Source organism: Sapajus apella, unplaced genomic scaffold, assembly GCF_009761245.1.
Source record: "Sapajus apella isolate SASKATOON/1434 unplaced genomic scaffold, GSC_monkey_1.0 scaffold25, whole genome shotgun sequence".
Lineage (NCBI taxonomy): Eukaryota > Metazoa > Chordata > Mammalia > Primates > Cebidae > Sapajus > Sapajus apella.
The window spans coordinates 4,986,846-5,002,091 of record NW_022436965.1 but is presented as its reverse complement, the minus strand read 5'-3'; the positions used below and the strand labels follow the sequence as shown (position 1 = coordinate 5,002,091).

Below are 15,246 nucleotides of genomic sequence, written 5' to 3'. Positions count from 1 at the left end.
TTAATTCTAAAGATTTTCCTATCTGGACACAGAGAAATGTGTGATCCAGAAAACTTAAGATTTTTTTAAATCCTGTTCTTCAATCTATTTAATAGTATACTTTTATTCCAAATAGATCAGTATGTATATGTGAAAAAAAATAAGAAGGGAAGAAAAATTATAATTTGAATTGAGCAAACAATTTCAGCTTAAAAATTCTATTAATAAGAAATAATTATCTGTTTGGGCCTCTTACAGAACCACCTAGTCTGGAAGACTCAGGGAAGATGCTGAATGAGACTGTGGTGGTGAGCAACCCTGTACAGCTGGAGTGCAAGGCAGCTGGAAATCCTGTGCCTGGTATGTTTACTTTTGGACTCTATAACTTAATATTTTAAGATTTCTGAGAGTAACTGCAACTGCTTTTGTGCATAATATACTAATTACTATTAAAGAACAGGTTATAGAATATATTTCATGAGTGAAACATTGATAAGAATATTAGGTAGATAACATTTTTGAATTTTTATTGCTTTTAACTGCATGAAACAATGTATTTAAACAATGTAGAAATATGTGAATACCTTAATCATTTTATTGTCAATATTGTGGCCAAAAGACCCACATGGTTGTTTACATCCATTTATGCTGAAAGTTTTTTTAACTTAAAAGTATCTTAATGAAACTAGATCAAATCGTCATTCTAATGAGACTACCACTTTATTTTGTATATTCCCGTCACTGGTAGATTATTCATATGAATCAGTAACAACATAAATTTTTTGAGGCTAATAGTGTGTATAGTGTTTGGTTTGATTAGACATATAGCCAAAATTCTATAGATGAGAAGAAACATACAACAAAGAAATAGATAGGTTGAAAGTTTGCTATTAAATAATATTGATATATTAAAGATAGTAAAGAATATCTTTCCTCTAAATTCATTTTCAAGATTCTCCGACTTGGCTCTTGGTATTTTTCTTAGAATTACTTTCTCTTAAAAATCAAAGCTAAAGAGATGATTACTTAATCAGATTAAATTCAAATGATAAGTATGAGAATAAAGGAGTTGTGACTTAGCTAAGATCCGATTTAGTAAATATAATTTTAAAAATGTTTACATAGACCATCTTCTCCCCTTCTTCTTTCAGTTATTACATGGTACAAAGATAATCGCCTACTCTCAGGTTCCACCAGTATGACTTTCTTGAACAGAGGACAGATCATTGATATCGAAAGTGCCCAAATCTCAGATGCTGGCATGTATAAATGTGTGGCCATCAACTCAGCGGGAGCTACAGAATTATTTTACAGTCTGCAAGTTCACGGTTAGTGCTACTTCACCTAGATTCATTCTGGGGTAAAGAAGCATTCAAAATGATTAAGTGCTTCTATAAAATTCTAGTGTAAGTATTTAACAGAGTGTGTTATTGTCATCTTTATGTAAGGGCACAGTGTTCTAAAACCCATAAGTGTGCTTATTCCTGATTCCTATCAAAATGCTCAATTTTCACATGCTGTTGACTAAAGTTTGCTTTCAATGAGTTGTTGAAATAATCAAAGATACTGTTAGCTAATGACAAAAAAACCCTGCTTGTAAATGCTTTCTAAAAGAATCATAGGTATTAGTTAATGACATGTTTTTGAGTGATTATCTCTAATAATGCTTTCAAGAGGATTTGGTAATTAACTTACTACAGTGGAAGCAGTGAAGGGGTATACTGCACATACATGCACACACACACACACAAGAAATCAAGAAATAAAAATCCACTCTGGCATTAAAAACTGATTTCTTAAACAAATTGGCAAAACCTTTTTCCTCATCTGCAAAATAGACAAATTGATACTTGCCTATTTACCTCACAGGATGGCTATTATTAGATCTTAAGTAAGAGATGTGAAAGAACTTACCAAAAACAAGCAAACAAACCCTCCAATAAGAACACAATACTGTAGACATTACATATGGTTTTCGTCACTTGAGATCACAAACTCTGTGATATTAACATTTCTTACTTTCATTTTTTTTTTCCAGTACCCCCTTCAATTTCTGGCAGCAATAACATGGTGGCAGTGGTGGTTAATAATCCGGTGAGGTTAGAATGTGAAGCCAGAGGTATTCCTGCTCCAAGTCTGACCTGGTTGAAAGATGGGAGTCCTGTTTCTAGTTTTTCTAATGGAATACAGGTACCTTCATTCATTTCATTGGTGGAATTTACAGCCTGATTATTCAGTACAGGAAGTACACAAAGGTAAAACTGTTGAAGAGATTTAGAGAACAAGAATTAACAGATGCTATTTTTTAAATTACACATATGCCACCATAAACACCATGGACGCATAACTGGGATACCTAAACGATTCATTAAAAGCTCACTGTTTCTAAGAGTTCCCTTGCCTTATTTGTAGGTGTTATATTTTGACCATTTATTTTAGATATTTGTTGCTTTATACCTGCCCCAATCTATGTTCTGCCACTGCCATAATAGATACTTTACACAAAGAAATGTTAATCAACAAACAGGAATTTTCTGGTAGAATTTAGGTTTAAATGTCTTGAAATAATAATGAATCAGAGACTATACAGAGCATATATACTTTTATAAAAACATCAAATAATACAGTAAGAAAAATTATAATGAAAATATCATGATAAATAAAATTGCAGTCCTAGAAAAATTTTAAATGCATTATATTGAATCAAAATTAAAAATACAGAAATGCACATATACCTAATTTAAAATTTAATTTTCTCTTGCCTAACAGAAAGCATAGTTCTCTTAACATTCTATTTCTTCAGGTTTTCTTGAAAATCTAATGTTTTCAAAATTTGGGATCATAGAAGATCCAGAGTTAATGTCAATAATTTAGAAATACAACTGAACCCAGGGGATAAAAGGATAATCAATGTAGCTTATTACTTAATTTGGCTACTATTTTGTTGTTAATTTTAGCTTCTTGCCTATTCACCGAAAGAAAAATTAGAAAGAGAATTAGCTCCTCTTATTCCCACTCATGTTTCTTTCCTGGCTTCTTTCTATCTCTTTAGTAGTGAGTATGGATAAAATTTGACTTCCATTTGATGCTGTATGTAAAGACTTGTTTTCAGTGGTTGTTACCAAATTTAATTCTATCCTCTCTTTCTATCTCTTTATAGTGAGTATGGATAGAATTTGACTTTCATTTGATGCTGTATGTAAAGACTTATTTTCAGTGGTCATTACCAAATTTAATTCTAGCCTCTTACATCCTTCCACTGAAAAGATGAAAAGGGTATTATATGATGTTTGCCTACTTGAAAATATCCAACAGAAAATCTTCCTAAAAGGCAAATGTCAACTTATTAGCCTTAAAAAAAAAAAAAGAGAAAAAGTCTGTTATACCTACTATTCTCAGGAACATTTTCGTTATTTAGCGTTCTTATCATTGATAGGTTCTCTCTGGTGGTCGAATCCTAGCACTGACCAGTGCACAAATCAGTGACACAGGAAGGTACACCTGTGTGGCAGTGAATGCTGCTGGGGAAAAACAAAGGGACGTTGACCTCAGAGTATATGGTGAGACATTTTAATAATTAATTCTGCTCTGATGTAGATGTGTTTGGGTCCTAAAAATCATTGAGAAAGTTAAGGGAAGTTGACAATAAAGAACAATGAACCTTAGAAATGATATCACAGGATCAATTCAAATCAAATTCTCTTCTGCCTTATATCTGACCTTGGATGATTTTCTTTCTTAAAGTTCTGAGAAAGTAAAATGCACACATCCAGTAAGCAGGGTGTTGGTTTTATAGAGTACTCTGAAAACCATGACTGTGGATAGCAGCTCTGCCCTTTGAAGAGAGAATCTTCTTACTGAAGCAAGTATCTTTTCAAGTAGCTTTCTTCATTCATACTATTCAAAGCCATGATTTTTATTACTTTCTAATCATTTATAATCAGCCTATTTTGTGATCAATACTATGTTTGTGAATTAAAGGCTCTATAAGAAGCAAAATGTTCAGCTCAATATAAATTTAGGCAAAATTCAAGTTATCGTCCACCCTCAATGCTGCTCACAATGCCCACAAAAGGGAATACCTCATCCCATCACAGCAGAAGAGCCCCGGAAAAAAATTGGGGCCTCTTGATCTCCATTTATATATTATGCTCATTAGTTCACATTGCAGTACACCTTTACATTCAGAATTCTTTTAGACTTTTTTCTGTGCCTTTATTTGCATTATATTCCTTAGTTCATGGAATAATGAAATTATTTCTTTTATGACTTCTTGAAGAGTTTCTGTTAATGCAGAATGCAGGCCTTCTCCTAAAGTCCTACCTCACTTCCATATAATTCATTCCTATTTGAAATATATTACCTTTTAAAAAAAATTTACCTCCAGGCAATGTGGACCATGTTGTCTCCTCTTTATAAGTTTGCCAATGCAAACGTAATGATCACAAATAACATATATTGTTACATAGTTTTTTAGTAAAAAGACCTCTTGTTATAATATGGATATCATACATATCCAATGAAAGTAAAAGTTTTAGTTGGCATCGGTATACTACCAAAGAGTTTTCTATGCTCTTTCTTTTCTGTTGCTACTGCAATTGGCATGAATTCACATCCAGCATTCAGATTTGCTTAGGTTTTTGAGGTAACAGGTCTATAATGCCCAACCCCAGGAATTTTAACTCCTTCTCTGAACTGGGTCACTTTTATGCTTTCTGAAGAACTGGAAAGTCTGTTCTAAAATACTCTTTGATACTGATTCATCAATCAATGTATGTATGTAACACAACAGTTCGTCAGTCATTAGGAAGCAAGTAGAGGGTGACATTGGTATTGACTGGGTTTTAGTCAACACTGAAGTCTGAGGTGGTCTCCTTACATTTCAACACTAGCTAGTATCAAGTATGAACCTGGGAGATAATAAAGAGTTGATCTTTTCCAGAAATTACAGAAATATGCATCACTATTCTTTATCATTTTCTAAGATACTTCCATACCACTTCCTTAGGCTGAAAATCAGGATCTTTCCTCTGATACAAAAATCAAATAATAACTGATATATATGTTCGCAAATGTGTATATGTGTTTAGCCATTAAATATACATGCAGCATAGTGCTGAAAAAGTGTAAAATTAAAACAGGTTTTTAATCTAAAATCAGTTTCCAATCTGTATTTCACTATTAGTGTTATTTCCATAAATTATCTTCTTATATTTGTAGTAGCAACTTTGGTGATGTGTGTCTGATTGGAGCCTAATGAATGTTAATTCCTAGAGGTAAATCACCTTCAGGTTTACACTGGGGGGTATGATCTTGTAGGGTGGGGTGGGAGAAGTAGATAGTAGGCAAAATAGCTTTTCCTACAATTATGGGTAGTTCATTAAAACCTTTTTCTCTCTGGTATAATTCACAGTATGTTTTGCCACACCATGAAATATTGAAACAAAAGAATTGAGTTTTTAAAAGATTTGTATTCATGTAGTACCATTTCTTTAAACTTAAGCTCAGAGAACTTTCTTGGAGATAAACATTCTTCAGCTTCCCGGTAACTATGGCAACGCTGATTTTGGAAATTAAATTTAACAAACAGTGCTTAGGATGAGAAACAGGTCCAGAACGCATCCCTTCCTAAGCAACATAACCACAAAGCAAAATAGGGATTACATCTCAGGAAGCTGAGGATCTAAAGGGTAGAACCCTTGTTCTCCTCTCAGACTAAACAAAAAGTTGGAAATGAGAGACAGGACAGAAAAAAAAGTACATGTTTCGGTAACATATATCCTCGGCTGTAATTAGATTTGCTTCAATTGTTTTTGCATTTTTTCTCTTATTTAAAAAATATGGTTTCCTTTTGAACTTAATTTAACTCATTTAGCTGTAAAGAAAAGTAACTGAAGGAAAATATATTTGGAAATGAATTAGCATTCTGAAGTTTTGAATTGTTTCCAACTTTCACTTCTGCAGTCTTAATGAGCTCATGGTCTTTTGTAAATTCTACAAATAATCTAAGACAAACCTATTTTTATATAGTAAAGGTACTTTTTTATTCAATGTAGCCAAACTTTACCTAAAATTATTTCCAAGCTGTGAAATCAGCTATTCTAGTTAGGGTTTCCTGAGTGCTAGGACTGGTGAATCTGTTTTCATGCCCTCTTTAGAAAGTGGCAATAATTAGGCCAAGAGTGGTGACTCACACCTTTAATCCCAGCACTTTGGGAGTCCAAGGCAAGTAGATCACCTGCGGTCAGGAGTTCGAGACCAGCCTGGCCAACATGGTGAAACCCTGTCTCTACTAAAAACACACATGCACACACAAAAGAAATAACTGGGCATGGTAGTGAGCCTCTGTAACCCCAGCTATTCGGGAGGCTGAGGCAGGAAAATTGCTTGAACCCAGGAGGCAGAGGTTGCTGTGAGCCGAGATCGCGCCATTGCACTCCAGGCTGGGTAACAAGAGTGAAACTCCGTCTCAAAAAAAAAAAAAAAAAAAATTTCTACTCATTTCCTCTTCTTATGTAATTGTACAGCTGGTCATTTAATTGATTTGTTCTTTATTGTGTCACTTACCCTACATGGTCTTCACTCCATAGAAAGTTGACAAAGCACCATGGGAAACCAAGTAGAACACTACGCTGCAAGTCTGAAGACTCCCAGCTTTACTGTCAATTGGTCATATTATTTTGCACAAGCTATGATCTGACACCAGTTTTATGTTTTGCACACTGTGAGATGATATTCTCCAACTCTGTTTTTTAATGTTGCCTCTGTGACTATGAAATTTCTTTTGTAAAAATTACAAATATTGAATATGTATTCACTCTTAGTTTGTTATTGTTTCTAAAATATTTCATGAGTTATTTATTACTTTGAAAACCTTAAGCTGTAACATCTAGTTCTAGAAGTTTCTTAATTGGGCACTTGATGAGAACTTTCCATTCTAAAAGTTTTTTAAATTAAAAGTTAGTGAGAAGTATTGTTATTCAACAGAAACACATTAATCAGTGATTTATTAGTACTTGATTCTGTCTGAACCAAGTGATGCAAAGAAGGTATATTGGAATGATTGTGATCATACATCTTAAAAAACAAAATAAAGGTTTTCATTATATGTCCTGCAAATTAATGAATATAAACAGTGTGCTGGCCTTTCCTGAAAGAAAACTCATCTTTCACTTAGTTCCACCAAATATTATGGGAGAAGAACAGAATGTCTCTGTCCTCATTAGCCAAGCTGTGGAGTTACTATGTCAAAGTGATGCTATTCCCCCACCTACTGTTACTTGGTTAAAAGATGGCCACCCCTTGCTGAAGAAACCAGGCCTCAGTATATCTAAAAATGGAAGTGTGCTAAAGGTAAGGATATACATTCATTTATTTTTGTCTTGTGTTGGACTAATTTTCTCTTACATAATTCTAGGAATGCCTTTTTTGGTTTTTTTTTTTTTTTTTTTTTTGACAGAGTCTTGCTTGGTGGCCCAGGTTGGAGTACAATGATGCGATCTTGGCTCACTGCAACCTCTGCCTCCCAGGTGCAAGCGATTTTCCTGCCTCAGCCTCCCGAGTAGCTGGGATTACAGGCATGTGCCACCACACCCAGCTAATTTTTTTGAGTTCGAGACCAGCCTGGCTAACATGGTAAAACCTGTCTCTACTAAAAATACAAAAATTAGCCCAGCATGGTGTCATGCGCCTGTAATCCCAACTTCTTGCGAGGCTGAGGCAAGAGAACTGCCTGAACCTGGGAGGTAGAGGTTGCAGTGAGTTGAGATCACACCACTGCACTCCAGACTGGGTGACAGAGCAAGATGCTGTCTAAACACACACACACACACACACACACACACACACACACACACACACACAAAACTTCATTTCCTTGATGTCTTCCAGTCTCACATAAATACATAAAAAATTAAGTAACAGTTTAGTTGAAAAATGCAACGAGTACTGTAAGTCTGAGTCAATTACCAAGTGGATGGTACAGATAATACATTTTGGGGGATGGCAAAATGTGAGGCTCTGGTTGCCAGGACTAGTCTTGAAGGAACACTTAGTGTTTTAACGGTAGATGAGATAAAAGGCAAGGGAAGCAAGCTCAGCTAGTTTGGCTGAAACACAGAATTTAAAAAGGGAATATTTGGAAATAGTGTTGAAAAGGTTGATTTAAATGAAATAAAGTGTGACATTGAAAGTCAGCCTGAGGAATTCAGATTCAGGAGGACAGAAGATGGCCAAATGTTTATAAAATCCTCATAATAACCCAACTGAGAAATCAAAAGACCAGCTAAGTAATCTGCAGACAGTTACTGAAAGACAGAAATTGGATTAGAACACAGGGAGTATGGCTTCAGAGCCCATGCTACTAACCACCGTATAGTCTCTTGCTAAAGCAGGGTTATCACTGATAAAGACAGCCTTGAGAAATTGATGACAGGCAGTAAGCTGGGCAGCTTACCTAAGGAAGACGGAAGCGTGGGGTGAGTGAGAAGGAGCACGAAGGAGTATGTTAGAGGCAAAGGATGGAGATCTTGAGAATTATGATTCTATACTAATAGAGCTGGGTGAGAAAGGACAGACCAGAACCACTGCCAAAAGAAAGAGGAGTGAGCTAATTCAGCTACACAATATTTTTTTATAGAATCATCTAAAAAATTCTTTTTAACTACAGATTAGTATAACAATTCATGAGTTTAAACTTAGTCAAAAATCATCTGTAGAACAAAAATTAAAAATAGCAGAATTTTAAAAAGGCTTTTCAAAAATTTGTACTGTAACTTTCCTTCATAAAAGACTGTTTGGCACATCCATAGATAAGAAAAATATTTAGTCTTTGACTTAGAAGCCAACATTAAGCCCAGATGCTACTACAGGTGGAGAAAAAGAAAAACAAAAAAAGAAGGAAAAAGCATGGCCCATTCTCAGGGGCTGAGCCCAGCTTTCTAGAAAGCATCTGGTAAAATTCTCAAACCTTATCTCTGACCAAATGACACAGGGAGTCAACTGCATGAATGCAAATCTCAGTGAGTACAGAAGTTTGTCCCATTGAGGGTTTAGGGAGAAGACCAGAGGAATGAAAACTTTTATGGAATGCAATCCTAATTAGTCAGTTAAAAATATCTTCCCTGTGCACTACCATTCACACACGTCTTTTAAAAAAATCAAGTAATAGAATCTTACCATTTTGTTTTGCCTGGCACGCAGTAGTCACTCAATAAATATTAATTCCTCCTCTCTATTAATCCCTCCCCGACTCTTTTTATGAGACATGCGGACCTGTGCATACTGGCTTTAAGGACTTGGAACCCCAGATTTGTGTGGGCCTGCCACTAATTGTGTGACTTTGAGCAATTTAGATCTCTTGATTGATTGAGTTTCCTTATCTGTAAAATGAGGAGATTGTATTTTACATACTCTTTCAAGTCTAATATTCTTTGGTTCTCTATCTGTGCTGTTACCCAGTTCCAGCTTTATTGTTCACATCAGATGATTAGTGTTTATTGACTGCCTTCTGTGCACCCCTGCTAAGCCAAATACTTCAGATCATCACTCTAACTTCGGTGATCATTGAATGTTTTAGAAATTATTGATGGCAAACTTAGTTGGCAATAAGTCACATACTGCTTGTTGTATCTTTTGTATTACCTTATATTATTATAATTTATTAAATTATTTTTTATGTTCACATTCTTTATATTCTCAACTAGATTGCAAACTTCAATCAGAAACCATATGTGACATTATATCTCTTTATATCTTCTACCTACGGTACCTAGTACAAGATTTGTAGTAACTGCAGATGGTCAATGAATGAATGAGCATTGATACATGTTATACATAAATACATGAAAAATATTTTCTGATGCTCATTCATCTGCCAAACACCAAACTGGATTCCAGGAGATTGAGGCTAATATAATACTTAGCTTAAAGAAGCTTACAAACCCAGCATGGGAGAAAGATATATGTAATATTATTGGTGTCAAGAGTAAGGCTGTTATTTTACTCGACAATTTCCTGGATGTATAAGGATTCTATATTTTAAAGTCTTAAATGATTTTATCAGAAATTGTACCTTTTTGTTATTTTTTATCTGAGTTGTATTTAAAAGGCCATTCTAGACCTTCAACCCCTAATATAAACCAGTTTAAAATAAGGTATGGCGTAGATGAAAATGGTTGAATCTTGTGTTGAAACTGGGTGATGGGCATATAGCCATTTATATTGCTATTCTTTCTACTTTTTACATGTTTGCGAATCTTCAGAGTAAAAATGAGAAATCACAAATAGTATTAACAGAAAACCCCCAAGTTAGAAAGTGATTTCAAAGGATGGTTTTGTTTTCAGATTGAAGTTGCTCAGGTTCAAGACTCCGGTCGCTACACTTGTGAAGCAACAAATGTTGCTGGAAAAACTGAAAAAAACTACAATGTCAACATTTGGGGTAAGTGTGATCAGCTCTTGAAAGCAAATGATGCAGCCTTTGGTTTTTGTGCCACTTAAAATGACATTCATCCATGTAACTAAAATTGATTATAATATGTAGATGAACAATAATTAGTACATTTACATGGTGCTGAACTGCCGTGGATATCAGTTCATGTAACTACTTCAAGAGCAACTCTAGATGAGCTTTCTTATAACTTTGATGTCGAAGGGTTCTCCTCATCTGCCTGAGTAACATGCCCTTTACTTTCCACAGCCAGCATCTCATCATGATTGGGCCTTCTCTAGGAACTAGTGGTGGGTCCTCATTGGAAAGAAAATAAGCCAAAAGGCCAAATTATATATGCAAACTGTGTGTATGTGTGTATGTGAGAGAGAGAACACAGGCGTTTGCGTGGTGGGAGATAGGATTACTATTATAATCGGAGAGAAGGTATTCACAGTTGAATTTTTGTCATTTGTTACTAATTAAGGTAATTCTTATAAATAATCACAACTTTTGACTCAGCTGTGGCTATCAGCTAAGAAGGATTTCCATTTCTAGTATATTTACCTGCATCTTATGTACTTTAAAACACTCATGTATAACTTTTAAGCCCTCTTTATTTTGATTGTATTTGTTTAAACTTTTTAATTATTGAGATTATAAGCTGAAATTTACCTTTGATTTATAAAGCTTATTCACAAACATATTTTTAAATAAGAAAACTAGATGAAATAACTTTATTCCAGTGGAGAACTAATACTTCTTAAAATTTGATAAGCATGCACTGATGTTAAATGACTTATTCGTAAATGACTATCATTTTAAAAGACAATTCAGGCAGGTTATGAGAAATGCTGTTATACGCCCTGTAAAAGGATTAATTTACTATTAAATAGTAAGTTATTAGATGGTAAATTTATATTCATTACATATTACTTATATGTCATTAACTTCTGTTCCTGCCTCTTTTTACCCATTTTGCCTCTCCATTTCCCCTTCTCTTCCATCATCATTTCTTTCAAATAGGAAAAGTATTTATTATTTATATCTAGTTCACTTAATATTTAATTTATTCAGTATTTATATCTAGTTCCCAATATGGACGAGACAGTAGGCTAAGTGTTATCAAGTAAAAATGGGGAAAAAAAGGAGAAAAAAATTAGGAGCGATGATCCATTAGAAACTGAAGTGAAAAATTTCTTTTTCACTTCAGTTTCTAATGGATCATCGCTCCTAATTTTTTTTGTGTGATATTTGAGGTACCTGTGGACCACGTGAAGCTGCCCTCCCTGTGGCCATAAGTACAAGCCTATCATTTAGGAGAGAGAAAAGTTAAAAACATACGCTTGCAGACATAACTATATAGGTAACAGATGAAATCACTTGGAGAAGGTAAAAAGAATGTATACAGAAGAGTAATAGGATGGCTCTCAGGGGAACCTTATAAGAAGCGAGCTAGTAAGAGAGACTCTAGATAAGAAACTGAGAAGGAAGAGCCTAAGAGGTCAGAGGAAAACCCGCTAAAAACTGTGTCATAGAAACTAACAAGGTTGTTCCCAGAAGAACACAATGAGTAAGTTTGATGTGGATGGATGGATGGATGGGTGAATGAATAATACCACCTATTGCAGAGAAGTCGATTTAGTCATAAACTACAAAATATACTTTACAAATAGGCAGACCAGTACCTCTTTAAAGCAATGCAGGCTGAGCGCAGTGGCTTATGCCTGTAATCCCAGCACTTTTGGAGGCCGAGAAGGGTGGATCACCTGAGGTCAGGAATCTGAGACTAGCCTTGCCAACATGGTGGAACCCCGTCTCTACTAAAAATACAAAAATTAGCCAGGTGTGGTGGCGGATGCCTATAATTCTAGCTACTTGGAAGGCTGAGGCAGGAGAATTGCTTGAACCTGGGAAGCAGAGGTTGCAGTGAGCCAATATTGTGCCACTGCACTCCAGCCTGGAGGACAGAAAGAGACTTTGTCTCACAAAAAAAAAAAGCAATGCAGTAGTGGAAAGCAGAAAGCAATGGACATAAGAATGAATGATAGGGGAGAAAGCTGAGACCTCAAGGAGAGATTGACTCAAAAAATACTTACGGTATGCTCTCCATGTTCTAGGCACTATGCCATGTGTGGTCATAGAGCAATTAGAAAGGCAACAATGTTGTTCTCACAGAACTTATAGTTGGCTGGTGGAGAAATATCTTTAAGTAGTCAAAATTAAATCTCCTAAGAGCTATCATAGGTGATTATGTAGAAAAGCATATGAGACACATTTAATTGAGCCCTTAAGGATGAGTAGGCATTAACTCTGTGAAGAGGGTAAAAGCAATGCAAAGTCCTGGAGAATACTGTCTGTATTCACTGAGCTGAATATCATTCACTGTGGAGCCTAGTGCAATACAAGGAGAGGAGATACTAGGTAGAAAGGTAAAAACAGGCATATTGAAGAAGGCCTCTTAAATCAATTTAAAAAGTATGAATTTGATTCTAAAGGTGATAAAGGGATTTAAAGGAGGGCTGTGTTGCTTAGATCTGTATTTTAGAAGAAGAAACCAGATGTGTTTAATCTATTGAATCACATGATTAAGTTGATTCGATGAAGAGGCATGTTAACAAGAAGAGTCAAGGATGGATGTGTGTGGCTTAGCCGAGTGGGCTGTGGGAAGGAACAAAGGGGGCTGAGTTCAGTTTTGGTCGTGTCAAGTTTGACAATGCTTCTCAGGCATCCAAGTTGAGATATCAAGTAGTTAGTTGGATATAAAAGTCTAGACCTCAGAGAGGGTCTCCATTACAGTTATAGATTTTCAAGTATTTGTATAAACAGAAGCCATGGGGGTAGAGAAGGGTAGAGTTTAGAATGGTGATCATGAATTTATAGTAGTGGCAATCTGTGCAATTGTGTCATTTTCTTCTGTAACTTTCAGTCTGTGGTATCTGTGACAACAGAGTAAACTAGGATTCATCCACAGTATGAGTGTTGTCAAATAAGAAGGGCAAAGTTACAAGGTAGTTGTGAACATTGACTTGATTGTGAAATCTAAGCTGAATAGAGAAGTCAGTAAACAGAAGAATAGCAGCTGGATAGGGGGACTTCTGAGAGGTGAAAGCACTTGAGATTCAATGAAGCCAATGAATTGAGAATTGGGAATAATTAAGAGAGCCAAAAGAAGAGAGAAGTTGTCAGAAAGAGACCTAAATTTATAAAATTCCAGGAGGAGTGTTCTAGATGATGGGAAGGGCCATGGTATGGCCTCTGATGGAGAATGGGATAAATAGATCAGGGACTGATCTACTCTAGTAGATAGAGTATTTAAACTGGTTATGCCTGTGGATGTTAAGTTCATACAGAATGTATGAAAAGTATATGAACATGTATCAAACTGTTCAGCAAATAAAAGAAGAATGACAGGTTTACAGATGGGATTTTTAAAAAAGAGAGAGAGAGAGAGAGAGAAATATATTGGTTATATGAACCTCAAAGGAATAGAAGCTTTTACATGGGTTGGTTGAACATTGACTGGAAGTCACACTGGAGGTTGAGGAGGATTCTCCCATTCCTCAACTCTCAGGAACTTGGAAGAACAAGCCATCTACCAGCTGACAGTCCTGTAGCCAAAGAAGTGTCTTTACGGAGAGTTCAGCCAGCAGCTGCAGTCTTCAACCCCTTTGAGAAAATCATGGGTAGTCAGTATTCACTTTGAAGGTTCCAGGGAGAAGCTTTAGGCCACTAGAGAAGCAGACTGTGCAAACTAAAATAGGTAACATGTCTTTTCTTTAGATGAAACCCTTTGCCTCTGTTCTTTAGTGTATGTTATATGCTTTATTTTTCTAGTTCTGTTCACTATTGAGATATCAAAGCTAGCTAGGCAACGCTGACTGGGCTAAGTTTAAATTTGGTAGATGCCTTAGCTTTTTGATGCAAGGTATCTAAGTATCATGCATCAAATATACATTTTATAATAGCTCTATTAGCTAACATATTTTATAAGTTATAATAAAGTAGCTTCTTTTTATGCCATTCTGAATATATTGATAATTTATATCTGTGTACATGGGAAGTCTGCTATTAGCTATTTATGCTACATCTGACAGGTGACTTTTAATATGACGTTGATGTCAACTTTGTATCCCAATTGCTTCCTTATGTCATTTGAGTAGAAACCTTTTATCCTCTATGTAAACTGTTAGGAAAATTCTATATGTAACAAGTATAAAAATAATATTTTTTTTCCAGTCCCCCCAAATATTTATGGTTCTGATGAACTGACTCAACTTACAGTCATTGAAGGGAATCTTATTAGTCTTCTGTGTGAATCAAGTGGTATTCCACCCCCAAATCTCATTTGGAAGAAGAAAGGTCAGTTTTCATCCTTGAAATTTACAAAATTAAATGAAAATATAAGATGGATATTTGTTTGACAAATGTGTCAGATTCTAAACAAATTTTCATTTGCATACTAAATGCTGGACAGCAAAATTGCTTTATATGAAATGTGCAACATGTGATACTTCTACACTACCCAGCTGAAATTTTTTAAGACTATTAACCCCTCCCTAGAAAAAATAATTTTCTGCATTAATTGATTATTTTTGAACCAAATACATTATAGGGCAGCTATAAACATTGAGAATCCTCCATTCAAAGAACAAAATTTTCTTTAAAATAACTTTTAAACATCCTGGGTGATTAGTTCAGCCATACCCCAAACCTCAGCATCACACAACAGATTCATGTAACAAACTTGCACTTGTACCTCCTGAATATAAAAGTTCATATTATTAAAAAGTAACTTTTTTTCTCTGTGACAGTTTTCAATGTATATTAAGATTGAA

At 35.2% G+C, this 15,246-nt stretch overlaps 1 protein-coding gene across 7 annotated transcripts in view; it reads left to right on the top strand.

Moving 5' to 3' along the window:
* Positions 1-15,246, top strand: part of HMCN1 (hemicentin 1) — a 528,603-nt gene that overhangs the window by 382,659 nt on the left and 130,698 nt on the right. For all 7 annotated transcript variants that reach the window (XM_032291619.1, XM_032291616.1, XM_032291617.1 and 4 more), the window contains 7 exons: positions 238-339; positions 1,131-1,307; positions 2,018-2,169; positions 3,416-3,539; positions 7,157-7,332; positions 10,324-10,420; positions 14,648-14,770. In XM_032291619.1, the coding sequence (XP_032147510.1) occupies positions 238-339; positions 1,131-1,307; positions 2,018-2,169; positions 3,416-3,539; positions 7,157-7,332; positions 10,324-10,420; positions 14,648-14,770 (951 nt within the window). The remainder of the gene's footprint in view (positions 1-237; positions 340-1,130; positions 1,308-2,017; positions 2,170-3,415; positions 3,540-7,156; positions 7,333-10,323; positions 10,421-14,647; positions 14,771-15,246) is intronic.